Here is a 26,856-nt window from a genome sequence, read left to right on the forward strand (position 1 = left end):
TTCCTCAAGGGTTCCCAGTCAGGTACCTGATAGGCCTTCCTAGATACCAGTCTCTCTACCCAACTTCCCTTCTTGGGGAAGAGCCAGCTAGCCACTGCTGCAGAGAATTCCAGGACTGGCAACTCCAACCCCATCCAGGGTGGGGACCCCGTCTCCTTGCCACATCCTGCAGCCCCCCTAACTACTGTTTTCCCATCCCTAGAGAATCTCTGACACGCTCAACTGCCACTTCCTTATACCCTGCTTGTCATCTTCTCCTGTGCTTGCAAAAACATTCAGAGACTACAGGACTCCCCAGGGAGAATGCCAAGTGAAAGGGGCCATAGGAAGCCAGGTGTTCAGTTGGATCCCAATTATCCATACGTTATTAACAAGGAAAGATGCCAAAATTCTAACAGTGGCTGTTTCTTACGGTTCGCTGGGTTTTATTTCAGTTTTTGTGATCCAAAAAACAGCATTATAGAAAAGAAGAGAAAAATGCCTTTAACTAGATGTTTTGTGTTTACACCTAAGAGGAATAAGCATTTTTTTTGCTGCATAATTATCATGGCATGTTCTCTGTAATTAATTAATCAATACTGTGAGTAATTATTTTGATATACACATATCATGAGCTGATTATTCCAATCAAGCGAGTTAACACCTTCTGCTTATTTTTAGAAGTCTAGGAAAGCAACTTTGGTTACATTTAGAATTTTTTCTTTCTTCTTTCTTTTTTTTTCTGATGACAGGGTTCCATTTACATAAAGTTTTGTCACTTTTCTTGTCTGTTGTCTTCTTTTTAGCCTCACTCTCTCCTTCTCCTCGTCCTCCTCTTTCTCTCTTTCCTTCCCCTCCTCCTATTGTTTGAGACTGTGTCTTGCTATGTAAGCCAGGCTGTCTCCACCTCATGATCCTCCTGTCTCGTCCTGAGTTCTCTGACCGTAGGCATGTGCCACCATGCTTGTCTTTCCCCTCTTCTTGTTGTCAAAGATAGGTTTGTATATAGTACCTACACATATAGAACTCAGCGTTCCAGCCAACTGTGACGGCACACACCTTTAAACATTACACCGGAAAGGCAGGAACAGGTAGCTCTCTCTGAGCCAAGTCCTGCCTAATCTCAAAATTTTTGAAAAGGAGCCGGGCAGTGGTGGCGCACGCCTTTAATCCCAGCACTTGGGAGGCAGAGGCAGGCGGATCTCTGTGAGTTCGAGACCAGCCTGGTCTACAAGAGCTAGTTCCAGGACAGGCTCCCAAACCACAGAGAAACCCTGTCTCGAAAAAAACCAAAAAAAAAAAAAAAAATTTTTTTTGAACTCAGAGTTCCAGAAGGTGAATAAAGAGTGAGGAACACCCTACCTCACTGCTCCCAAAGATACACATTTTAATTAATTAACTAGTTAGCTTATTAGTTGATTAACTAACTAGCTAACTTAGGCCAGGTCTTGCCATGTAGCCCAGACTGCCCTTTAACTCATCTAACTTCCCGGCCACAATCTCCTTGGCCTGGAGAGACTGTAAGTAGACGCCATGACGCCCAGCCCCTTCCAAGTCTTCATTTGTTTGTATTTCGAGAATGGGCCTTTGTAGCCCAGGTTGGGCTTAAACTCACTGTCTAGGCAAGGATAACCTTCCTTGGACTCCTGTTTCTTCTGTCTCCACCTCCCAAGTGCTGGAACGACAGCTGTGTACCACCACACCTGGCATCTCTCTTTTACCTGTTAGTGTTGGTGTCCCCTCCGTGTTTATGAACACAGGTGCACTACTTGCAGTCCCCACTGTTAATACGTGCCTATTGCCTCCCATCAGGGAGATGAAGATTGAGCGCATGCATGTCCTCTCTCTTGTCTCCTCTTTTGTACTTCAGGCAGTCTTTGAAGTGCTAACTCATCACTAGGAACACATTCCCTACACTAAGCTATTTCCTATGCTCACATCTTAGGAATGAATTTAGATTTTTGTAACAATTCTGACTTGTTTTCTATACACCTATTGCTGATTAATCCTCACATTGATAGAAGTAAAATCTTCTCATAGTACTCTTGTTTGTTTGTTTTTTATTTTTGGTTTGCTTTGGTTTGAGACAGGGTTTTTCTGTATCCTTGGCTGTCTTAGAAACTCACTCCGTAGACTAGGCTGGCCTGCAATTCATAGAACTCCACCTGTCCTACCTCCCGAATGCTGGATTAAAGGTGTCACCACCGCTGCTCGGCTTCTCATTATGTTTTATTTGTTTGTTTTATTTCTGTGTCTGTGCAGGAGACTGAGGAAGTTAGACGAGGTCATCAGATCCCCTGGAAGTGGAGTTATAGGAGATCGTAAGCCATCATATGGGTACTGGAATTCAAACCAGGTCCTCTGAAGAGCAGCAAATGATCTTAAGTCCAGAACCATCTCTCCAGCCCCTATCTTGTTTTCTTTTGAGGCAGGATCTCTCACTGACCTGCAGCTTGGCAATTAAGCTGGGGACCCTCCTGTCTTTGCCTTCCCAGTGCTGGGATCACAAACTGTGTGTGTGAACATGTGTGTGGAAAACAGGTATCAACATATCAGTCTTTTTCTTAATTTTTCTCCATCTTATTGGTGTGTGCATGTTCATAAAGTGTGTACATGTTTGTGTGTTTGTGTGTGCAGGTCAGTACAGACCAATGGTTGATGTTAGGTGTCTTCCTCAATCCCTCTCTACCTGCTTTTTCAGAGAGGGTCTCTCTCTAAACCCAGAGCGCACCCGTCCGGTAGATTGACTAGCCAGAGGCCCCCTCCAGTCTTCACCTTCTCAGTGTTGAATTCTGGGCACTCACTGTCACACCTAGATTTTTTTAGATGGGTTCTAGGAGATTGAATTTAGTTCCTCGGGCAGCAAGCATGTTTTTGGATGAGTTATTTCCCCAGCCCCTCTCTTGGTATCTTCAACCATTTCTCCTCCTCCTTCCCCTTCTGCTCCCATCTGCTCTCCACATTTCTAGGCTTCCAGATAACTTACTTCCATCCTCTTAGGTCCCCCTTTCCCTCTTCCAGTTCGATGTCTTGTTTTCTGAACCCTTTTTTCAACTTCCCTTTCTCTTTTGCTCTAGTGCATCCTTAAGTAATTTCTTGAGGAAAGTACAAGATAAAACATTTCTGTAGCCTTTTATTTAGAGTATGTCTCCTGATAGCTTTGCCAGAGGACGGCTTGTGGGAGTCAGCTCTATCTTTCCACCATGTGGGTTCTGGGAATCGAACTTAGGTCACCAGTCTTGTGGCAAGCATCTTTTCCCACCGAGTCAGCTCAACATTCCACAAACACTTTAAATCTGGGTTTTTCTTTTTTCACAGTTGTGCTCTTTACATATACTGGATGAAGCCTTTTCTTTTCTTTCTTCTTCTGTTTTTTTTTTTTAAGATTTATTTATTTACTGTGTATACATTGTTCTGCTTGCATACCAGGAGAGGGCCACAGATCTCATTATAGATGGTTGTGAGCCACCATGTGGTTGCTGGGAACTGAACTCAAGACCTTTGGAAGAACAGCCAGTGCTCTTAACCTCTGAGCCACCTCTCCAGCCCTGGATGAAGCCTCTTCTCATCAAATAGGTGGCTGGCATCTTTCCACGTACTTAGGTCTTTAATTTCTCCTAATGACATTTATCATTTTATCACACAGATATAAATGTGTATCCCTAAATATGTCATGGTTTTGACACTTCTATAAATGACAAGTTCCCAAGTGTCACTTGCATCTTCCATTATTCCTAAATGTAGCCACCGGCTATAACAGTAGTTTTGCATGCTCTTTAGGGTTTCCTACATGTGTAATCATATCATCTACTAATGAAGTTTTACTTCTCTTGTTTCTTTTCTGCACAGGCTATGCACCCCCAAGACTATACTGCATGAATGGGAGTGAGCATCGTCTTCAGTGGGGGCGGGGAGCTGCCTATATCTATGTATGAGTATTCTCATGAGTACACATGAGAACACATGTGTAGGTGTGAGTGCATGTGTGTGTTCATGTGTATGGAGGCCAGAGATTGATGATTGATGTAGCGTGTCTTCTTTGACTGCCATCCACTTTATTTAGTGAGGCAGGATATCATGCTGAACCCAGAATTCATTGATTCAGACAGCCTAACTAGTCAGCTTGCTTTAGAGGAGCTTCCTCCCAAGCTCTGATTACAGGAAGGTGGCCACGCCCACCCAGCATTTATGTGGGCTCTGGAGAGCTAAACCCTAGTCCTCAAGCTTGGCGAGTGCTCTAGCCATCAAGTCATCTCCCCAGGCCTGGGCATCTTCTTTCACTTAAAGAAAACATTTCATTTTTCATCTCTTCCTCTTTTTCTGAATACTGTCTTGTTTTCATGAATGGTAAAATCTTTCTCTGAATATGTCAATTTCAGCAAATGGTTTGTTTAGATCTTTGGTGCTTCTCGTCTCAGAAAATGCTAAGCTTTTCGTCTGCGTTATTTTGTTTGGGTTTGTTTAGTTGATTTTCTCTCCTGTTACTGTTTTTCTTGTATTGAATTATTGTCAGTTGTCTGATTGCTCTGGAAGAAGAGTAAGACCCCCTAGGGTGACTCGTTAGTCCCCAGTTCTTTCTTCCTGTGGATTTGACAGTCCCGCCACAAACTACATTTCCGAGCCCGCTTTGTGACCTCGTGAGATCAAGTAACTGAATTTTCACCAATAAAACCGGGCAGGAAATATATGTGCCATTTCTGCTTCATTTGCCAAAAATAAAATCTCTCCTGTTTCCTCTGTTTTCTCCTTCCGGCAAATCAGAACACAGATGTGCCGTGGCAAGATGAAGATTATCATTCAGGGGGCAGTTATACACACACACACATGCATGCACACACACACGCACGCACGCACACAGGCTGGAGAGATGCCTCTGACATTCAGAGTACTGGCTGCCCTGTCAGCTGACCAGAGTTACATTCCCAGCAACCGTGAAGCGGCTCACAACCATCTAGAACTCCAGTCCCAGGGGACCTTTTTCTGGCTTCTGTGGGCACCAGGCAAGTGCATGATACACAGGTTATACATGCAGGCAAAAGCATTCTGACAGATAAAATAAAAATAATTTTTAAACACTCAACGCAACAAAAAGAAATTGAGCCTCTGAGTGACCTGTAGAGCAAAACCAAATTAATTTCTGCTAAGCATAGTGGCACACATATGGAATCCAGCCTCAAGAGAAGTTAATTCCTTTTTTGTTGTTGTTGTTGCTGGGTTTTGTTTTTATTTTTCGAGACAGGGTTCTCTGTGTATCATTGGAGCCTGTTCTGGAACTCACTTTGTAGACCAGGCTGGCCTCAAACTCACAGAGATCCGCCTGCCTCTGCCTCCCGAGTGCTGGGATTAAAGGCGTGCGCCACCACTGCCTGGTGAGAAATTAATTTCTATCTTCTTTGTGTGCCTGTGGGGAGTATATGTGTATGTATGTGTTTTTGTGTGTGCGCATGTCAACGCATACATGTGGAAACTAGAGGTCATTGTCAGGTGACTTCCTTAATTGCTCCCCACCTTATCCTTTGAGGCAGGGTTTCTCACTCAGCCCAGAGCTGCTAATTTAACCAGACTGGCTGACCAGTGAGCCCCCAGGACTCTCTTGTCTCCATCCCCTTCGCACTGGGGTTCATATAGGCTCAGGCAATTAAACTGACGTTCTGTATGGGACCAAACCCAGGTCCTCAAGCTAGTTTTACTGACTGGTGTTGTTTTTCTTTTTGCTCTTTTGTGGGGCCTGCCACTCAGCTCCCAAATAAATACACAGAGTCTTATCCTTTCTTATGAATGCCTGGCCTTAGCTTGGCTTATTTCTAGCCAGATTTTCTTAAATTATCCTGTCTACCTTTTGCCTCTCAGCTTCTGTGTTTATCCCATATACCTTTCTTTCTGTGGCTTGCTGTGTAGCTGGGTGTCTGGCCCCTGGTTTTCCTTCTTGCTCCTCGGTCTTCTCCCAGATTTCTCCTCCTGTTTATTCTCTCTGCCTGCCAGACTCATCTATCCTTTCTCCTGCCTTGCTATTGGCCTATTCAGCTCTTTATTAGACCAGTTTAGGTGTTTTAGGCTGGCAAAGTATCACAGCTTCACAGAGTTAAACAAATGCAACATAAAAATACAACATGTCTTTGCATTATGAAACAAACGTTCCACAGCATAAGCAAATGTAACACATCTTTAACTAATATCCCACAACAGAGCATCTTCCAGTCTGTCATGTTTTATTGTGCATTTTATTTGTTTTTTGAAATAGTGTCCCATACGTAGTTCAAGTAGGCCTTGAATTTACGATTCTCCTGGCTTAACCTCCAGAGTACAGAACAGCAGGCATGTGCCACCACATCTGTCTAGCTCACTGTCGTTCTCCTGAGTTCTCCAGGTGCCATTTGACTTATGATGACCCAGAAGATTAAATGAAGGATCCAAAATTTACAATAGTGAGAAACAGCGCCATTCTCCTCAGTGAACAACTATCTGGCAGACCATCGGTTTTATTAACATTTCTTGGGTTTTGTTTTGTGTTTGTTTCGAGACAGAGTTTCCCTGGGGTAGCTTTAGAGCCTGTCCTGGAATTCACTCTGGAAACCAGGCTGGCCTTGAACTCACAGAGATCCACCTGCCTCAGCCTCCCTAGTGCTAGGATTAAAGGCGTGCACCACCACGGCCCAGCTTTGAGACAGGTTCTTGCTGTGCAGTGCTGACTGACCTAGAACTCATTATCTAGACCAGGGCAGCCTTGAACTCATCAAGATCCATGTTTTGTGCCTCTTTAACACTGGGATTCAGGATGGTCCCACGCGTCCTGCTATTGTTTGTTTTTTGAGGCAGGATATTGACGTGTAGCCCGGACTGTCCTTCAACTTACGACCCTTACACTTCAGCCTCCTGAGTACTGGGGTTATTTGTATGAACCACACCTGGTTACACTTATTTTCAAATGGATTCAAAGTATTAAATTTCCCATTTTTATTTTGAGTATATGGAATTCATATTTTAAAACTCTTTGGGGAACTTGATAGCTTTAAAAATAGAACAGTGTTCTATAATAAAGTAGTTTAAGAGTAGCTGCAGGGGATGTAGCTCAGCGGTAGAGTGCTTGCCTAGTACGCTTGACGTCCTGGGGTCAGATCTTAGTGCTGTCAAAAATAAAAATGAGGGCTAGAAGGATGACTCCATAGTTAAAGGTGCTTGTCCTTGTAGAGGAGAGTTTAGTTCCCAGCACCCACATCGGACGCTCACAGCCATGCATGACTCCAGCTCCAGCGGAGCTGATGTCTCCTGGCTCTGCCAGCGCCTACACACAAATAAAAAATACATATTTTTTTTTTAAAAAAAAATCTAATTTTGGACTGGAGAGATGGCTCAGAGGTTAAGAGCACTGACTGCTCTTCCAGAGGTCCTGAGTTCAATTCCCAGCAACCACATGGTGGCTTATAGCCATCTGTAATGAGATCTGGTGCCCTCTTTTGGCCTGCAAGCATACATACATGGAAGGAATGTTGTATACATAATAAATAAATAAATAAATAAATAAATAAATAAATAAATCTTTTAAAAAAATCTAATTTTTTTTTTAATTCCAAGAAGTGGCACACAGTGGTGGTGGACACCTTTAATCTCAGCACTCGAGGAGGCAGAGGCAGGTGGATCTCTGAGTTTGAGGCCAGCCTGGTCTACAAAGCAAGCTTCAAGACAGTCAGAACTGTTAGGCAGAGAAACTCTGTCTCAAAAAACAAATCAAAACAATTCAAGAACCACTGAGATAGGGTGAACTGCCTGGGTTTTTCCATCGGGGAATTTCAAGCATTAGTACACTTGAGTCTGCTGTTCTCCCCTGACAGAATGATCCACTCTGGTGCTTCAAAACTTTCCAGGGCTCCCCAGGACACCTAAAATAAAGCAAAGATTTCCAGCCATGCCTACAATAACTGGCGCTTGCTCCTTTCCCTAGTATGTAGTCCTGGGGGTCACTCTCTCACCCACTCACTACACTCCGGTCGTGTTCATCTTTATTTGATGTCTTCAGTGGACCAAGCTTGACCTGCCTCAAGTCCTTTGCACTGTAGGGAAGCCGTTCCACCACAACAGGCCAGCTATGGAACATAGCCACTCACAGTCCCCCTCAGGAAGACTGAGAGGAAGCCGAGCGGAATCGCAGTCCTGTTGGAGTGACTTCTGGTCCTCCTGAAACACAGAGGAAGCTTGTGAAGGGATACACGTCCCTCTCGCCCTCGCCTGCCTGTGCTCCAGGCACATTGCCGCAAGACAGCTTGTCATAGACTACCAACTCTGGTGCCATCCTAGGCTCCTGTCCCCCACCCCACAGAGACAGCTGCCCACAGCGGTGTGACATGGCATCAGCTCCTCAGAAGGGATGGCTGTCATCATGTCACATGCATCTCTCTGACCTTTGTTGTTGTTACTGTTCCTGTTTCCATGCAGAGGGGTCAACAGGAGGTGTTACCGTGGGCTCCTCTTTTCTCTCTGCCTTAGCTGCCAGACCTCCTGGTACTGCCTACTTGGTGTCTGCCACACACATACGGATCCTTTTGGTCACACGCTCTCCATTCCTCTGCCCTTCCTATCCCTCACTTTTTTTTTTTTTTTTTTGGTTTTTCGAGACAGGGTTTCTCTGTGGCTTTGGAGCCTGTCCTAGAACTAGCTCTTGTAGACCAGGCTGGTCTCGAACTCACAGAGATCCACCTGCCTCTGCCTCCCAAGTGCTGGGATTAAAGGCGTGCGCCACCACCGCCCGGCTATCCCTCACTTTTTTATAACTTGCCTCCAATGCCTTTTCCTCAGGAAGACTTCCTTGATTTGACTGTCCAAGATGGACCATTCTGGAAGACAGTGTGAGCTCCAATTCCAATACCCAATCTCCCTTCCATCCTTCTTCCTCTCGGGAGGATGCTCATTTTGATTTGCTAGGGTGTTGGAGATCATAAGGTTTAGAAGTCAGGCCTCCCGTCAGAGCTTTCCTCTTGGGTCCTTGAGCCCCAATATGTCAGTGCTGTTCTTTTGCCAGGACTGGCCTGGAAATGGGCAGGGACGCAGGTCTGCCCAGTAACAGAAGACGTCTGATGGGCATATCTGAAACACTTTTCTTCACTCTTATAAAAAAAGTCCCCAAAATATGGCATGCCCCATTCTTGCCTCCTGGCTCTTGGTTATGTCACGAGATTAGGCTTGGACCTCCTATAGCATCTTGTGACCTTGAGGTGACAGGGGTGAAAACAAGAGTCGATACCTAAAGGTGTCAGGACTGACAGACGGCGGACTCCATCATCCATGACACTGTTATGTGATGCAAGGCTTCACTGTCACTTAGCCTGGATCTAGCATCCCAACAGAAACACACATCCGCGTGTCTCTGTGAGGGAGTTTCCAGAAAGGTTTAACTGAGAAGACCTACCTTGAGTGTTGATGGCGCTGTCCCATAGGCTGCACTTACCCTGAGTGTGGATGGAGCTATCCCATAGGCTGCCTTTTGGACTAGATATAAAGGAGAAAGAGAGTGAGTAAAGTGTACCAATGTTGATCTGTTTCCTCCCTGCAGATGCAAGGACTGAGCTTCACGCTCCTCCCACCCTGTTTCATGCTTCTCCCACCCTGTCTCACGCTCCTCCCACCCTGCTTCAAGCTCCTCCCACCCTGCTTCACACTCCTCCCACCCTGTCTCACGTTCCTCCCACCCTGCTTCACACTCCTCCCACCCTGCTTCAAGCTCCTCCCACCCTGCTTCAAGCTCCTCCCACCCTGTTTCACACTCCTACCCTGCCGTCCTCCCCGCCCAGTGGACTGTGCCTTCAAAAGGTGAGCCAAAATACTCTTCCTTCCTTAAGTCGCTTTTTTTTTTTTTTTTTTTTTTTTGGTTTTTCAAGACAGGGTTTCTCTGTGGTTTTGGAGCCTGTCCTGGAACTAGCTCTTGTAGACCAGGCTGGTCTCGAACTCACAGAGATCCTCCTGCCTCTGCCTCCCAAGTGCTGGGATTAAAGGCGTGCGCCACCACCGCCCGGCCTTAAGTCGCTTTTGTTGGAGATCTTGTTACAGCAATTAGATAAGTAACATAGTAAGGGCCACTGGATAAACAACTGCCTTCCTACATCTTTCCTTATTGCTTAAGACAGTTGCGTTCACACTGCTGCTGCCGCCCAAACCTTCCACACAAAATCCTCACCCCCTCCAACAGTTTGCTTATATCCTTCATGAAACCACTCATCATTCCTAATTTGATTTGTCTAGCAGTGGATCGCAACCTTCCTAATGCTGTGACCCTTTAATTCGCTTCCTCATGTTGTGGTGATCCCCCCCCACCATAGAACTATTTTTGTTGTTACTTCATAACTGTAATTTTGCTACTGTTATGAATTGTCATTTAAATATTTTTGGAGGAGGATTTCCAATGAGTTGCGACCCACAGGTCGAGAACTACTAGTCTACCCAGCCCCACCCCAGAGTGTAAGTTCTAGGGGGCCAGAGTCCCCTGTCTTCTTCATTTAGCCCACCATCCAACATACCTGGAATGGGCTTCTTTGTATATGCGCATTAAGTAAATAAATCAAAAGAGCTGTGATCTTTTACTAAATTACCACCTTCTCTGTGTGCGGAGTTCCAGACCTAGCGTTGCTAAGCTGTTACTTACTGACCATGCAGTCTCCCAGCTTGGGAAATGACAGTGGGCAGTAACACCTGACTTCCCTGACCAGACTTCACACTAGGGCCAGGAAGACAGCTCAGTGGGATGAGGCGCTTGCTGCCAGCCTGACAGCCTGAGTTTATTCCTCAGACCAACTCCTGTGAGCTGTCTTCTGACCACACATACACTGTGGCCACACGTGACCACACACAGAGGCACTCAAATCAGCAAATCAATGTCTGCATTTATATTTTATGTATATGGGTGTTTTGCCTGAGTGTATATCTGTATGCTACTTGTGTGCCTGGTGGCCCCAGAGGCCAAAAGAGGGCATCAGACCCCCTGAAACTGAAGCTATGGACAGCTGTGAGCTGCCACGTAGGTGCTGGGAATTGAATCCAAGTGCTTTGGAGAGGCAACCAATGCTCCTAACCCCTGAGCCATCTCTCCAGTCTCATAAATGTAATTTTTTTTTAAAAACTCCATTTTGCTATTTCCAAATGGAGACATAAAAATGGGGCTTAAAAGGCATTTGTTTTTAGTAAGTGCTCAATAAGGGTTTATTGAATAGGTGTACTGCCAAATATCTTTAAGCAAATATAAATTTTCAATATGTTCTGGATTTTTAAAAAGTTTTATTGGTGTATGTGTGTGTCTGTGTGTGGGGGTGGGTGTGTATATACTGATAATGCCCCCTACAGGCCAGAAGAAGGCATTGCATCCCCTGGAACTGGAGTAACAAGAAGTTGAGGGTCACTTGCTGTGTGCTAGGAACCAGGCTCCGGTCCTCTGGAAGAGCAACCCTGTGATCCTAATCACCAAGCCATCTCTTTAGCCCTCCCCAATTTTGACTATTTTATAAGCCCCCCTTTTTTAAGTGCCGAGGTTTGAACTGAAGATCTAGCACACAATAGGAATGTGCTCTGCACCTGGGGCACACGACCAGCCTCAGCAGCTTCACCAGCAAGACCCTTCCCTTCCCAGCCTTTGCAAACACTAAAATGCAAGCCCGCGGTTCATTTATTCAGTGGTTTATTAGGAGAGAAGGGTCTGTGATGATCTGTTCTTTCTCTTTAAGAGACAAGTCTCGCCCCCTCCCTCCCTCCTTCCCTCTCTCTCCTTCTCCCCTCTTTTCTTCCCTTCCATAACCCACTTAATAAATATCCAACCTCACTCTGTATGGCAGAGACCTGCAGTGTGGTCTCGTTGCGTGCCCATCTGTCTGTCTCTCCTTGTGGCCACTCGGGGACCTACAACGTTTCTAACACTGCAGATGCCTGGGATCCGGGCATCCTGCAGCATTTTTATTTAGTCAATTTCAGGGTCTTCGCATAGTGAGTTATCCTCATTTGGGTTACATAGCATCATTCACATTTTTTAAAAAATATTTATTTATTTATTATGTATCAATATTCTGTGTGTATGCCTGCAGGCCAGAAGAGGGCACCAAACCCCATTAGAGATGGTTGTGAGCCACCCATGTGGTTGCTGGGAATTGAACTCAGGACCTTTGGAAGAGCAGGCAATGCTCTTAACCTCTGATCCATCTCTCCAGCCCCACATTTTTTTTCTGACAAAGTTTCTTTTTTATTAATTTGAAGTACTTCGCTTATATTCATCACTTACTACCCTCCCTACCCCTTTCTCCCACCTCCAGCAGTCTCTTTCTTCATCCTTGTATCTCTTTTCTGTTCTCTTCTCTTGTCTTTTCTTTTCAAGAAAGGGTTTCTCTACAGCTGACTGTCCTGGAACTTGCTAAAATAGATCAGGCTGGTCTCGAACTCTTGGAAATCTCGGTCTGCCTCTTCCTCCCGAGTGCTGGGATTAAAGGTGTGCACACCAAGCCCAGCTTGTTTCATGTCTTTGTGTGTATATGCACGCATTCCCTGAAGAGTTGTGTATTTACAGAGCAACATGTCCACGAGAAATAACCTCAGTACTTCACTTTAGATTTTATCATATCGTGGAGAAGGATGTGAGGGATGTTATAAAAGTCACTATTTGCTCAACTGACGAAACTGGAGTGCAGACGTGGGTTATACTTACTCAAGTAAGAGGGAGTCTTTGTATTTACAAAGTAGTAGGAGAGAGAAAAGTGGAGCACAGGGAGAAAAATAACAAACGCTTGTTGACAACAGGTAAACTTGAGAAAAGGTACACAAATACAGCTAAAAAAACAAAAAAAGCAAACAAACAAAAAACCAAAAACAAGTGCCCAGAAGATTAAACTTTGATCAAGCCCTTTTGCTGGAGCAGTGCAAGATAAATGAGTCTCTCTCTTTTTTTTTTTTCTCTACCTCACCCTTTTCAAAAGGCCCATGCATCCCCCTTCACAACCCAGTTACTTCCGCCACCAAGTGGAAGCCCAGCTGCTTTCTGATCCAGCCCCCGCTGCTCCTCTACTAGCAAGCACCGCGTTACTAACTAGGCACGTGCACTTATTACCTAGGAACTACTGTCCCCGAAAGGCTTTACGGCAACATCCCGTCAGTTATCACCAAACAGAAGAAGGTTTCCTGCTCGGGCCCGCTGCTGCATAACCTTTTGGGAGTTGTAGTTGAACTCAATAAAGCCACAGGGCCCACGGAAGTTAGTAAACTACGCTTCCCAGAATGCATTCTACTCGCCTCCACCAATTGAAGGGACGGATCTTGAAGAGGGCCGGAGAAAGGGAGGTGCTGCCTGCCGCACGCACGCGCAGTTCGCGAGGCTGGGGAATTCATGTGGAGGTCAGAGTGGAAGCAGGTGAGCGTGGTAGAGGTGGTGCAGGCCTCTGTTTGTAAGTCTCTGTAGCCCTCCTTTGCTCTCCTGCGTGCAGTGGGGGCGTGGGATGCATGTGTGGATACGCCTAGTGGAGAAGGGGAAAAAGGTGGAATCCAAAGCGAACCAGGGGTTGCGCAAGGGAAGGGACGGGATAAGGAAAAGTCCAGAAGCCAGTAGAAATAGAAGGGACTGGTGTCTCAGTGTCATCGGCGGGGGATAGATGTGTGTAGAGAAAACGGGATAGACTCGCTGTTGAGGTCTGGCAAAGGGAGGGAGGATTTGAAGAGGGCGACACAGGGGCGGGGCATTAAAAAGTTCAAGGCTGAGTGGTTTCTGGTCCGTCTGCTCTGAGCTCTCTCCCACCCCACCCACCCCCACCCCGCCGCAGCCCCACCTCCAGCCCGGCACTGCTCTGCCTCACTGCACCCCTGCCAGCTCTGGCTTTCCTATTAACCGGTATGGGGAGGAGTTTTACGATGCCTTCTAGAATTCGAGCTCCTCATTCTAACCCTGGTTCTACTACTTAACCTCTCTGTGCACCTCACTAGTAATAGTGTTCATAAAGGAACGGAAGGTTGAATAAAACCGTTGGAGACTGCCTCAACTTCAGTGTTAACAGACATTATCCTCTTCGTTGTTGGCCTGATCCTTGTACATTATTTGAGTTATTTTTCCAAACCCAAATTGCACAGAATCAACCACACACACTCTTGTGTCCTGTTCAGCTAGGGAATGGGAGCGTAGTTTTCTGTGGTACTAAGTTCTCTGTGGGTACGAAGCATCGTTCCTATGATCCAGGTGCCCTAGACTTTTCTAGGAAAAATACCTGCACAAGCAAAGGTGCTGCTACATTTTGCAAGATGTCCAATGTTGTTTCGGGGTGTTCAGTGAGTGAGTTAGCGCTCACAGGAGTGGATATATGAAGACCTCTTTTTTTTTTTTTTTTTGGTTTTTCGAGACAGGGTTTCTTTGTAGCTTTGGTGCTTGTCCCGGAACTAGCTCTTGTAGACCAGGCTGGTCTCGAACTCACAGAGATCCTCCTGCCTCTGCCTCCCGAGTGCTGGGATTAAAGGTGTGCGCCAGGAGAGGGCTTTCCCTGACGATTTCGTGTCAAGTTGTTTTGTTGTTTTTACCCCTTGTTTAGGTGTGAGTGGGTGCAACAGAAGGAATCATGGCTGCCAAAGTGTTTGAGTCCATCGGAAAGTTCGGCCTGGCTTTAGCAGTGGCAGGAGGCGTGGTGAACTCCGCCTTGTATAATGGTGAGGCCCTGAGGAGGGTGGTGCTTTCTGGATGATTTCTGTTGACCTGCGTAGCCCACTTGGTACCCCTGACGCTAGCAGCTGTCTAAAGGTGTGTGCGGTGAAGGGGGCTTATCCCACGTACTATGGCTGTGTGTTAGCAGAGGCCCTGTCTTCACCTAGGCAGTGGTTCTCAACCTTCCTAACGCTGCGACCCTTTAATACAGTTCCTCATGTTGTGCTGACCCCCCAACCATAAAATCATTTTTGTTGCTACTTCATAACTGTAATTTTGCTACTGTTATGAATCTACTACTTAATAGTGTCACCTTTATTTACATTTGATATGTAACAGAATATGTAAATATCTGTTTTTCAGTGGTTTTAGGTGACCCCTGTGGAAAGGTCGTTTGACCTCCTGAAAGGGCTCAAGGCCCACAGGTTGGGGGCTGATGACTGAGAACCTTTGTCCAAGATGATCCTTCCTGTCCGGTTGCTGGTTGATGTTTTTAGTGCTTTAGCAGTCTGAAGGAATGTCTTTTACCCAGATGCCTCTGCAAAGCAGCGGATCTCATTGGTTCTCTTCTGCAGTGGGTGAAATAACTTGACAAAATCTCTCAATTTGAGAGACCTTGTCCTGAGAAAGGTTTTGCTCAGCTAGTTGCAAAGAAAATAATTTCTGGGATGCATTGCCGGGCATTTCATAGTGCCACAGGGCTTGAGCTGGGTTTTCTTTGACCATATTATATGGCCTTATAGGCAAACCCCTCCTCCTGGTCCACTGCTTTCTTGTTGGTCCGACAGTGGGACTGACTAGTTTTTCTCTTAGAGTTCCCTCCAACTTTGATAGTCTTTCAGAACGGCAGCAGATTTCATACACTTCCTGTATGGCTTTTGTTTGGGGAGTCTTACTTTTTTGAGACAGAATCTTACCGTGTAGCTCTGGCTGTCCTAGAACTCTCTATGTAGATCAGGGTGGTCTAGAACACACGGAGATCCACATGTCTCTGCCCTCTGAGTCCTAGAATTAAAGGTGTGCACCTCTATACCCAGCTCAAATGCAGTGGCTTTAAGCAGCTCAAACCCACATCCTGCTGGTTTGTTTTTTAAGACAGTGTCTCCTGTAGCCCAGTTTGGCTTTGGACTCCTGAACCTCTTTCTCCTGGCTCTATGACTTTTTGATGAGTATTACTTTCAGAGTGAAAGTTTTTAGACCAATTCTCAATTCAAATAGGAAAAGAGAGAAAGTAGCTACTTCAGGGTCTGGTATTACTCCTGTAACCCCAGTTCTTTTAAGGCTGAGGTGTGAGCGTCTTGAGTTCCACGCCCACCTGGCTACATAGTGAGACCCTGTCTCAAAAAGTCAAAGAGGAGAGGGAGGGTGAGAGAGAGATCTGGGGTTCATGTGGCACACTTCGTGTAGCTTCTCCTGTACACTGGACCATTTTTAAATTTCACGCTGAGTCCACAGGACAGCTATTAGATTCTGGACAAGCTAGCCATAGTGGTGTTCACCTTTAATCCCAGCACTCTGGAGGCAGAGGCAGGTAGATCTCTGCCTGAGTTTGAAGCCAGCTTGTTCTACATAGTGAGTTCCAGCACAGCCAGAGCTACTTAGTGAGAACCTATCTTGAAAAAAACAAACAAAAAACCCCATGGAGCCAACACTCCCCCTTACACTCTCAGAACTGGCGGGGGGGGGGGGCGGTGAGACAGAATTGGGAGTTCCAGGCTAATCTGAGCTATATCTTGAGACCTTATCTCCAAAAGAAAGGACAAAACAGTGGGAACATCTACATTTCAGGATTCCCATAGTGAGGACCCTGCTTCTGGGAACAGCTGATTAAATTGGAGCTCATATATGCATGCCATCTAGTGAGAATCTCTTGAGTTATAGAACTCTAGGGAGGCAGTTCCCGACATTGTGCTGGTGGGAGTTGGGGGTGGGGTAGGATGGTTAATCAGAAACTCTGGCCAGTTCTTTAAAGGGGAAGGGGTGCTAAGGAGCAGCCTCGGAGTACCTGGAGAGACCTACAGGGCAGAAAGCGATTGCTCCAGAAGACAGCGTGGAAGGAAACGTAATAAATGAGAGAAAGAGGCAGGTGTCTAAACACTTCAGATGTTAATTAAAGGGAGAAAGGGGCTGGTGAGATGATTTAGTGGGTGAAAGCATGCACGGGACCTGAGGGACCTGAGGGACTTTTAGCCCTGGAGCCTGTGCTAAGACAGAAGAACCAGACAGGCTCCACAAAACTGTCTTCTGACGACCACACATGCGTCATCATGTGCATGTGAACCCCCCCCCCCAAAAAAAAAGGATTGGCAAGATGTCTCAGTGGCTAGACACTTGCCGCCAAGCCTGAAAACTCGGGTTATCAGGCCCGACTTGGTGGAAGGAGAGCACTGACCACTGCAGTTGTTTGTCCTCTGACCTCCACGTGAGCATCATGGCGTGCACACATAAAAATAAAGAAGTTTTGCAGATTTTAAAGAAGCAAGGGTCTTGCAAAGGTAGAATCCTTCCTGCTAGAGTGACAGAGTTTTTCTGACCTGTCATTATTTCTTCCTAGTGGATGCTGGGCACAGAGCTGTCATCTTTGACCGATTCCGTGGAGTACAGGACGTCGTGGTAGGGGAAGGGACTCACTTTCTCATCCCGTGGGTACAGAAACCAATTATCTTTGACTGCCGCTCGCGACCACGGAACGTACCAGTCATCACTGGTAGCAAAGGTGAGTCTTGCGTGTAGCTGATAGAGGAGATGTGGAGGTGTGTTGTGCTGTTCTGTTCGTCCCAGAAACCTCGGTGGGTTACCCGGATGCAAGAGGTTAAGAATATCTGTGCCAGGCATGGTGGCACACAACTTTAATCCCAACACTGGGGAGGCAGAGGCCACTAAATCTCTGAGTTTCAGGATAGCCAAGGCTATACAGAGAAACCCTCTCTCTAACAAACAAACAAAAAAATGAAATAAAGAAATTTCCTGTGTGGGGAGACCAGGCATAGTGGCGCTCACCTTTAATCTTAGCGCTCAGGAGGCAGAGACAGGTGGATCTCTGTGACTTTAGGCCAGCGTGGTCTACAGAGTGAATGCTTAGTCAGGTAAGGCTATGTAGAGATCCTGTCTTAAAGAGAATTTCTAGTATGGGAGCAGGCGGGAGTACTGGGGGCATTGGAAGAGGACACACCAAAGTATAATGATTCACATATGGAAGTACCATGATATGTGTCTGGGGTGGAGCTCAATTGATGCTGGCCTAGCGTGCCTGAGTCCCTGAATTCAGTCCAGCACTACATAAACTGGGGGTAGTGGTGCTTGCCTGTAACCCCAGCACTCTATAGCAAAGGATCAGAAGTTCAAGGTCATCTATGGCTATGGCTAAGCTCTGATATTTGAGTTCCTGTTTCAAAAGAAACAGGAGGAAAGGAAATAAAGTCTATTACTTTGCTTGCTAACTTGAAAGGTTAATTTAAGGACTAGAGAGATGCTCACTGCCAAGCCTGATACCTGAGTTCAATTCCCAGGTCCGATATGTAAGAGAAGAGAACTGATTCCTGCAGTCTGTCCTTTGACCTCGTCACACAAACCCTGGCATATGCCCACACCCCCATACACATACATAACACATAGATAAATAAGTAAATGTTAAAGGTTAGCTTTAAAAAAAGAATTCCAGGCTAGTGAGTTGTCAGCAAGTAAAAGCTCCTGACACCATGCCTGCGTTTGATCTCCAAAAACCACACTGTGGAAGTAGAGAACTGAGTCCTGCAAGCTGTCTTCTGACCTCCGCGTGTGTACTGTGCTGCACCCACACATGCACATGCACGTAAAATAAGTAATAAAGAAATTAAAAAATGATTGTAGAGAATTCGTAATGTGATTGTCCTGGAGAGGAGTGTGTGGATTTGTAGACTGAACTATATATTTAAGGTAAACAGAGGCAGCAGGATAAATTCAGAGACAAATGTAAAGGGTTAACCTAAGAGTTTCATATTGAGGACTGGAAATGTGGCTCAGTGATTAGGAGCACTTGTTCTTACAGAGAGCCTGGGTTCAATTCCCAGCACCAATATGGTGACCGCAGTTCCAGGGGAGCCAACAAGCATGCACATGGTGTTCATACTTACATGCACATGCAGATAAAACATCATAAAGTAAAATACATCTTAGGAGAAATATTTACATGCTGTTCTAACTTTAAGGAAATGTGATTCTTTTTTCCTGCTGTGGTTGACCCTTTCCCATCAGCTCTTGGCGCCTGTGTTTTCCTGCCGCGGTTGACCCTTCCCATCAGCTCCTGCTCCCCAGAGTGACTGTCCAAACCCCTTTGACTGACGACTTTCCCTTTGCCTTGCTTTCCACGGTGTCTGCTCCAGGGGGGGGGCAGACCTCCGATTGCTCTCTCACTGGTCGGCCCACGCAGCCCTGCGCTGAGATACCCACTGGATATCTAGTGAGAGCCTGAAATGGTGGTGCGCTCTTACTGTTCCCCTCCCAGTCTTGGCGCAGGCAGCAAATCACACTCCTGGGAAGAAGGATCCTGTGGGCTGGGTGCGCTGAGCACTGGGTGCCCTCGGGGCTGTTCCCCAGCAGATGCTTGCTTCTAGTGCTGTGCCAAGCTTGGTGCTGGCTTGAAGGCTGGAGTTCAGGGGTGACTAAAAAGAGAACTGTTGGGACTTCGGTCCTCAAGGCAGGTGTGAAAATAAGCAGCTGGAATCGTAAGAGAAGATGGCCACGGGTGCGCGGAGCACAGAGCTGCCTGGTCTCCCTGTGCTGACTCTTGGCTGGAGAACCTGAAGAGTGAGAAGTTAGGAGAGAGGAGGGGGAGTAGGAAGTCTGCCCTGCTTCTTTGCAGTGTGCTGGGTCTGGCTCGCCCGCGGCAAAGAGAAAGTGTAATGAGATGGGGTAATGGGGAAGACTAGGTTCAATTTAAAATCCTCCTAAATTCCACCTGTGGACCCCTTCTGTGTTGTCGCACGCATGTGCTAAGAGTGCAGTTTGTACCTGCACTTGTTAATTTCGAGCCGGGCAACTCCCAAGGTCAGGCTGTGTATATTCGTGAGTTTCCCACCCTCTCAGTAGCTGGGTCAGGACTGCACTCGTGGGCAGCCTTTGGTGCTGGTTACTTATGCAGTGTGGCTGTGTTTTAGCTCTGCCTAGGCTGACCTGCCAGGGAACAGGTACGGGCTGACTGTCTCCCTGGTTTTGGTGGATGATGAGCCTTTTGAATTCGCCCTGCCAGGGGCTCGGACTACCTTTGTTTAGACTTTATCAGAATTCCTTGCACATTGGTGCAGTGTAGTGCGATCTGCTCCCTTCTCTCAGGTGGCAGGAGGTGGGCCCTGGCCGAGTGTGATCCCCTGGCCTTGGTCTGCCGTGTATGTGAAGGTGTTCTTCCTCTGATCTCCCCTCCAGTTTCCCCCACCGTTTGTGCTTTCGCCCCGTTCTCACAGACCAGTACTCTCAGTTTGGCTAAGGCTTCATCGGGCTGCATCATTAGTAACCGTCAGAGTGGTACCACAGCCCAGGTCAGTGGACTCCGGATGCTGGTCCCAGGTCCAAGTCTCCCAGGCCTGGGGCCTGACTTGAGTGTACACACCAGCCCTTGGAAAGGCTCACTCTAGAATTCTGGGCGTTAGCTTGTGTTTTGTCTTAAGGTGTTCACAATCCCAAACGCTCTTCAGTCGCACCGTGTGAACTGCTCTCATCAGAGGGCACTCAGGGCGTACTGAAGCCAGTGCATCCCCATCCGCAGTTCCTGAGTCTGCGTGCCAAGTGCTCTTCTGGGCTCTCTGCTGCAGAACAGACGGAGCTGCCCCTCTCCTCTCTGGTCTAACCGACGTTCTGTGTATGGTTTAGAGTGGACTTAGGGTAGGAAGGGCATAGAGAAGTCACCTGTGGTTTTGTGTTTAACTCCCATGCATTCCCCGCTCTAAGATTTGCAGAACGTCAATATCACACTACGTATCCTCTTCCGGCCGGTGGCCAGCCAGCTCCCTCGTATTTACACCAGCATCGGCGAGGACTATGATGAGCGGGTGCTGCCTTCCATCACTACAGAGATCCTCAAGTCGGTGGTGGTGAGTGAACAGGACCCTCTCCCCGTAGCCAGGGCACAGCCGGAGAGCTGGCCAGGTGGCGGTGGGTGGGTGCAGCTGTCTTCTCCTTCCTAGTAACCTGACCTGTGCTCTGTCTGTGATACTTGGGGACAGGCTCGCTTTGATGCTGGAGAATTGATCACCCAGCGAGAGCTGGTCTCCCGGCAGGTGAGCGATGACCTCACAGAGAGAGCAGCAACATTTGGGCTCATCCTGGATGACGTGTCCTTGGTAAGATCCTTGGGGAGACTGGGGGGAGGGGCTTCTCTTGCTTAGGTGACAGGCTTTGTTTCTGGGCACACGGGGTTAGGTCTGATGTTCACTTAACTGGTTGTGGGGCGTGAAAACTTACAGGTGCCGGAGGCCATTGCCTTGGGTCTGCTTTTTACTGAGCATTCTTTATGTTCCATCTGCCACACACGCTTTCTTATAACCTCTGATAGCTCTGGATGGTCCCTAACCTCTGAACTATTTCCAGGCTCCCTAGAAAGTGATTCCTCATGGCCTCATCAGTCACAGGGAAAGATTGACAGGTCTGGGAGAGGCTGAGTCTTCCTCTCTACAGTAGACCCAGCCTGGCTCCAGGATTCCTCAGCACTGAGGATCCAGAGCTTAGTTAAGGGGGCCTGGGAACCCCTGGTGAAAGGTGACGGAGCGCAAGTGAGTGGCTGTCCCCCATGCCTCGTTTAAAGGGCAGGAGACCCCTCTGAGGTATATGCTGACCTCTTGAGACTTTATATTCTCCGTATTAATGTGATGTTGGGTGTTGTAACTTGGACAGGAAGCAATGTGGGCAGTATAGTGTTTCAGACCAAGGTGAAGGGAAAAGGTTGTGTTTCTAGAATCTCTGGGAACAGTCTTGGAGTGATTTGTTCGTGTAGCAAGGCAGAGTGCTTCCTGTTCTGTGGCTGGCCTGGGAAAGGCTGGGCTTCCCTTCAGCATCTGTGCAGCTGTTCAAACAGCGGTTCGCTGGACAAGCTCTGCTCCCCCCAGGCCTGGCCTCTCTTCTCTCTCTGAAGAGAAGGCATGTGGCTCCCTCTACTGGCAACCTGCCAGGCTGCAGCCTTGGGCTCTGCCCACTGTACCCCACTGTTAACACGACCTTGGCTGTGAGATCACAATGGAGTAAAAACCTAAGAGAAACTTGGCATCTTTCTAGACTCTGACCACATACTCCATCCTGGGGAAATGTGGGCTGACCACAAGAAACCACTGCTAAGAGGCGCGAGGAGAAAATTAGATTTCCTGGGGAATTTGCTGCCCTCAGCTGGCCCTCTCAGAGAGAAATTTTATTCTTTAATTACACATTTAGCTTTTCAGTTCTTAGGATTGTATTTCCATATCCAGAGTTTGAGCAAGAGTACAGAAGAGTATCAGGCAGAGTTAAACAGCTGCAGTATAAGTCTTAGTTGGGAAAATTGGCCCATGCCTGTAATTCCAACCCTGTCTTGCCATGAGTTCTAACCCACCTGTCTCAAAAAAAAAGGGAAAAAAAAAAGCAAAAAACTAGAAAGAAACCAAAAGACTTAAGGGTGTAATAAGAAAAATTCTGAACGCTATGGGGCCAGGATTTTCTCTGCTAAACTTTGAGGTTGCTTGTATTTTAAAAAGCAGAGCTTGGGAGTGGAGGAGGAAGTGAAGCAAACTGCATCTGGTATCTAAACCAATGCCTTTCTTCATTTTGTGCCCTTTATCTTTTACTGTGTGTGTGTTCCATCTGCATGTATGTACTACACGTATGCATCAAATGCCCCACAGCTGGAGTTACAGATGTTGAGAGTCACCGTGTGGGTGCTAACAAACCTGGGTCCTCTACAAGAGCAACACATGTTCCTGATGCAGTCTCTCCAGCCCCTGTGCCTTCTTTTTTTTTTTTTTTTTTTTTTTTGGAGCCTGTCCTGGAACTAGCTCTTGTAGACCAGGCTGGTCTCGAACTCACAGAGATCCGCCTGCCTCTGCCTCCCAAGTGCTGGGATTAAAGGCGTGCGCCACCACCGCCCGGCCTCCTGTGCCTTCTTTTTCAATAGAAAGTTGGATACAGTGTCTTGCTCTAGGCTAGCCCTTAGGAACATTGAGTTCTGGTCCTGTTGTGTACTGGTTTAGAGACAGTCACATCAGCCAAATGTCCCAGCTATTTATGTGATGAGGAAGGTCTGTAGATTGTCTGGCCTAAGCTCTCACCCTGGCCAATGGCTTTACCTGCTCTTCCTTTAAAACCTTTACCAGACCTAGTATGTTGGGGTTGCCATGATTTGCACACCACCGTTTCTGTCTTCCTGTCGAGGAGTGGACGTGCTGTGAGAAGGAAGTGGACTGGTTAATCCATAAGCAGAGAGCATCAGGCTCTCGCGTCCCTGGGAACCAGCTGGAGCGTGTGCTCTCAGGGGCTCAGTTTTCCATCTGCTTCCCCCACCCAGGTCTTGGAACAGGACATCAAAAGATGTTGGAAGTGCGATAGTCAGTCATGGGGGTCTTGGAACCCACAAGTCTCCTCTAGGGAAGTGATTGATTGAGTAGACCCTTCTGGTGTCCATGGGCCCCATCAAAAGTCCCAGGTGCCATTTTCTTCATGGAGTGATCACAGTGAGTGTGACAGAATTCTGTGTAGGCACAATTTGATTAGCTAAGAATACAGAGGTGTGAATGAGGGATCAAGATGGAAGAGCATCTCCCTGTGCCTCCAGCTGCTGCTAGAGCCATTCCCGGCCTCTTTCTTCGAGTGGCCAGGGAGGCCTCCGAGCAATGCTGTCTAAGCAATTACTGCTTCAGCCTGTACTCGCTTTCTCCCCATAGACACATCTGACCTTCGGGAAGGAGTTCACAGAAGCAGTGGAAGCCAAACAGGTGGCTCAGCAGGAAGCGGAGAGGGCCAGATTTGTGGTGGAAAAGGTGAGCGTTCAACCAGATGGCAGGAGCAGTTTTTCCCATCTGCTGGGTGGCCTAGAAATTCGTCATCTGTCATCTGTCCGGATAACCAGAAGAAGGTTGAGGAACCTTACTCCTACAATCAGTTCCAGAGGCTTTGAGGGCCATCAGGGATATGGGGTTATGCTTCTAAATCACGGAAGGGTCACTCTTTTCCTGCTCACCCAAGATCAAAAACCCTCTCCTCCACATAAAAAATGTTACTCCTGGACTCTTTGCAGTTTCATTGAGGAATTACTTTTACACCGTGGTTACATAGTGAAACTGACAGCAGAGAAGATCAAACATGCCAGATGTGCTATCGGTTCCTGGGGGGGTTCTGTGGCTGAATCCATCCAGATGTTTGAGAGAGGAGTAGAACACAATGTGTTTGCGCGGTATCCTGTTCTTCCTGGTGTATGTAAAGGCTGTTTGCTCCCCGCCTCTCCCCACTGCTAGTTTTCCTAATCTAAGGATTTTAATTCTTAAACTCGAGAAGAGGGACTCAGTTGTAGGAAGCGTAAACCCTGAGTGGGCAGGAATGTGCTTTACTTTGTGTCTACTGTGATTCCAGAGCCTGTCAGGTGTAGCACCGCCTGGTGGTGTTGGATGCATAGGAAACATTTGTTGAACAGTTAGCTTAACATTTTGAATTGGGCGTTAGCTTGGTGAAGGGTGCTTCACTAACTTGTGCTGTGTGCTGGATTCTGTCCAGCACCAATACGGAGGACGGGAGGGAAGGCTGTTGATCTCGGTGTCTTAAGGACAAACTCCCCTCCCACACTCTGAAAGTCATATATCCTGATAGTTGTCATCCTGTTGGTATTGGTAAAGTGAGCCAAGGTCATCTTTGGGTGCCGGTTGAGAAGCCGGTGTTTTCCACAGGCGACTTCAAGGTGACTCACGGGAACGCACTGTGCTGTGGAGCTCTTCTGGGCGCTTAGTTTACTTGTAGTGCTAGGGGTCAACCCCAGGGCTTTGTGCAGGCTGGGAGTGCTGTGGCACCGAGCTGCACCCCAGCCCAACTCCGCTAGGGTGGTTTTGGTTTGGTTTTTTTTTCTGTAACCCTGGCTGGCCTAAAATGGCCTATGTAAAACAGGCTGGCCTCAAACTTGGTGTGGTCCTCCAGTCTGCCCCTGCCACCTTAGCGCTGCTAGATTACAGTTAGTCACTACACCTGGATGTTCTGGCTAGTGGAAGTCATTTTGACCTGGCATCGGAGGGAAAGATGGGCCTGAGGATTGATTCCAACTTCCCTTTTCTATTTTCCATGGCTTTGCATCAGAGTAGGAGTGACCACGTCTGTACAGCTAAGCGAAGTGTGTCCTACAATGACAAGTGGGCCTGAAGGGAAAGAGAAGGGCTGGGTGGACAGTATTGACTCCATCACGAGGGAAAGGTTCTTCCAGGGCGCCTTGAGTGCATTGAGGGTGCCCGACACGAAATGCCATCCTGTAACCCCAGGCTCTCTACCCTCTTACAGGCTGAGCAGCAGAAGAAAGCAGCCATCATCTCTGCTGAGGGCGATTCTAAGGCCGCCGAGCTGATCGCCAACTCCCTGGCCACGGCAGGCGATGGCCTGATTGAGCTGCGGAAGCTGGAAGCAGCTGAGGACATTGCTTACCAGCTCTCTCGCTCTCGGAACATCACCTACCTGCCAGCAGGGCAGTCGGTGCTCCTCCAGCTTCCCCAGTGAGGCCCCCCTGCTTTCACCTTCTCAGGCCATTCAGGCCGTAGCCTCGATCATTCTGAATACACTTTCCTTCTGCCCCACCCCAGAAATCACTGTGAAATTCCGTGATTGGCTTAACGTGAAGGAAATAAAAGCAGAATCACTTCAGATCTGTAATTACCAAATGAAACTTTTGTTGTTCCGCTTTTTTACCCACTTTCATATCCAGAGTTGCCAACCGCTTATGCAGACCGGCTTTGCGCCTTTGGAGCCTGCCGACCTCCCACCCCAGGCGCTGACAGTTGGCAGAAGACAGGCAGGGCAGTGTGTGATGGATAGGTGCACAGCTGGTGGCCTGGGTAGACCTATAGCCTCCATCCTGTCGTATATCGAAGATCTAAGGACGGTGGCACACAGTAGAACCAGAAAGGCAAGCCTTCAGTTTTTCCAGCCGTTTGAACCTGCACAGACACAGCTGGGGAGGGCCAGAGGAAGTGGTCTGTCTTAACCGTAAGGCCCATTCCCTCTGACTGTGACCAGCGGAAGCAGGTATGTGCGAACAGGGCATGGAGCGAGGAATCCGCCCAGCAAGGTGGGTGGGCCTAGTTGTGCTGCCCCCGTCAGAGCCCTAACACCGGCATGGACTTGGAGTAGCACAAAAGGCCTGGACTGAGATGTGAGTCCTGCTCAAGACTTCCTTTCCACTCCCCACATTGGTCCTCTCCAATACCCAATGGGATTGCAGCTTGAAGGATTGCATCCTGCAAGGCTAAGCACACCTGCCAAGGATATGTGCATCTGCCTTCCTGCTCCCTTTAAAAGATTGCCCTTCCTTCCTAAAGGCTGCGGGGCCGGTGCTCCGAGGAAAGCAATCAAGGGAAGAAAACACAATGTAAGCTGCTGTCAATAAATGACACCCAGACCTTCCAGCTGCCTTCGGGGTTTGTTTTCAATTTGTGCGAGCGAGCGAGAGGATCAGAACAGAGTGTCCCAACAGTTGCTTGCGTGTGCACGTTTGTATCACCAGATGGGAAGGAATATTGAGCAAGACAGAAAATGCTTTGGTTTGAGAAAATGCCTAGTGGTGTGTGGTGGGCCCCACCCCACTCTGAAGCGAGCGTTGGTACCAAACCTCAGGTGAGTTTGTCATGAATTTGTAGGTGAGGCAGGGACAAGAGGTTAATTGTCTTCTGTATTTTAGTATCACTACAAACAGGGTTGCTCTGCCCACAACTCTGGACGCTGCTTCCCAGGAGGGATGCAGTTGGTATCAGATGCCCACAGCCACGCCCAGATCTAGACATAGGTGGCTTGAAGCCGTGGGTTATTCTGCTTTGCTTTCACTTGTGGGATTGGCAGGGCCTTGACATCCGAGGAATGCATGCATTTAGATCGTGGAGAGAGAGCTGATGTAGGACCGAGAGGTGAACACTACCAACCACCTGCCTCGTGTTTCTAGGAACAAGGTGGGAACCCCTTCCCCTTTCACCCCCTGGCCTTACAGAGGGGCCCTTAGGAAGACTCCAAGCTCCTGTCTGACCTGGACCCTCCAATTCCTCTCCCACCGAACCAGGCTG

At 47.6% G+C, this 26,856-nt stretch overlaps 1 protein-coding gene across 2 annotated transcripts; it reads left to right on the plus strand.

Annotated features, from left to right (window-relative positions):
* The first annotated feature begins 13,303 nt into the window (after window positions 1-13,303).
* Window positions 13,304-26,180, plus strand: Phb1 (prohibitin 1). Of its 2 annotated transcripts, none has more exons than XM_057776792.1 (7): window positions 13,304-13,348; window positions 14,511-14,625; window positions 17,175-17,336; window positions 20,543-20,685; window positions 20,818-20,934; window positions 23,497-23,592; window positions 25,091-26,180. In XM_057776792.1, exons 2-7 carry the CDS (start codon window positions 14,538-14,540, stop codon window positions 25,301-25,303), a joined length of 819 nt encoding a protein of 272 aa, XP_057632775.1. In that variant the 5' UTR covers window positions 13,304-13,348; window positions 14,511-14,537; the 3' UTR covers window positions 25,304-26,180. The 2 variants fall into 2 exon arrangements, with proteins under 2 accessions (XP_057632775.1, XP_057632776.1); XM_057776793.1 differs by lacking the exon at window positions 13,304-13,348 and adding an exon at window positions 13,367-13,382.
* Window positions 26,181-26,856: the final 676 nt, after the last annotated feature.

This window comes from Chionomys nivalis, chromosome 7 (assembly GCF_950005125.1).
Source record: "Chionomys nivalis chromosome 7, mChiNiv1.1, whole genome shotgun sequence".
Taxonomy (NCBI): domain Eukaryota; kingdom Metazoa; phylum Chordata; class Mammalia; order Rodentia; family Cricetidae; genus Chionomys; species Chionomys nivalis.

Excerpts from the sequence above, each read along its gene's own strand:
- Phb1 (XM_057776792.1), top strand. The coding sequence starts at position 14,538 with ATGGCTGCCAAAGTGTTTGAGTCCATCGGAAAGTTCGGCCTGGCTTTA. Across the intron at positions 20,686-20,817 it reads AGATCCTCAAGTCGGTGGTG|GCTCGCTTTGATGCTGGAGA; the intron begins GTGAGTGAACAG and ends ACTTGGGGACAG. Across the intron at positions 20,935-23,496 it reads TCCTGGATGACGTGTCCTTG|ACACATCTGACCTTCGGGAA; the intron begins GTAAGATCCTTG and ends TTCTCCCCATAG.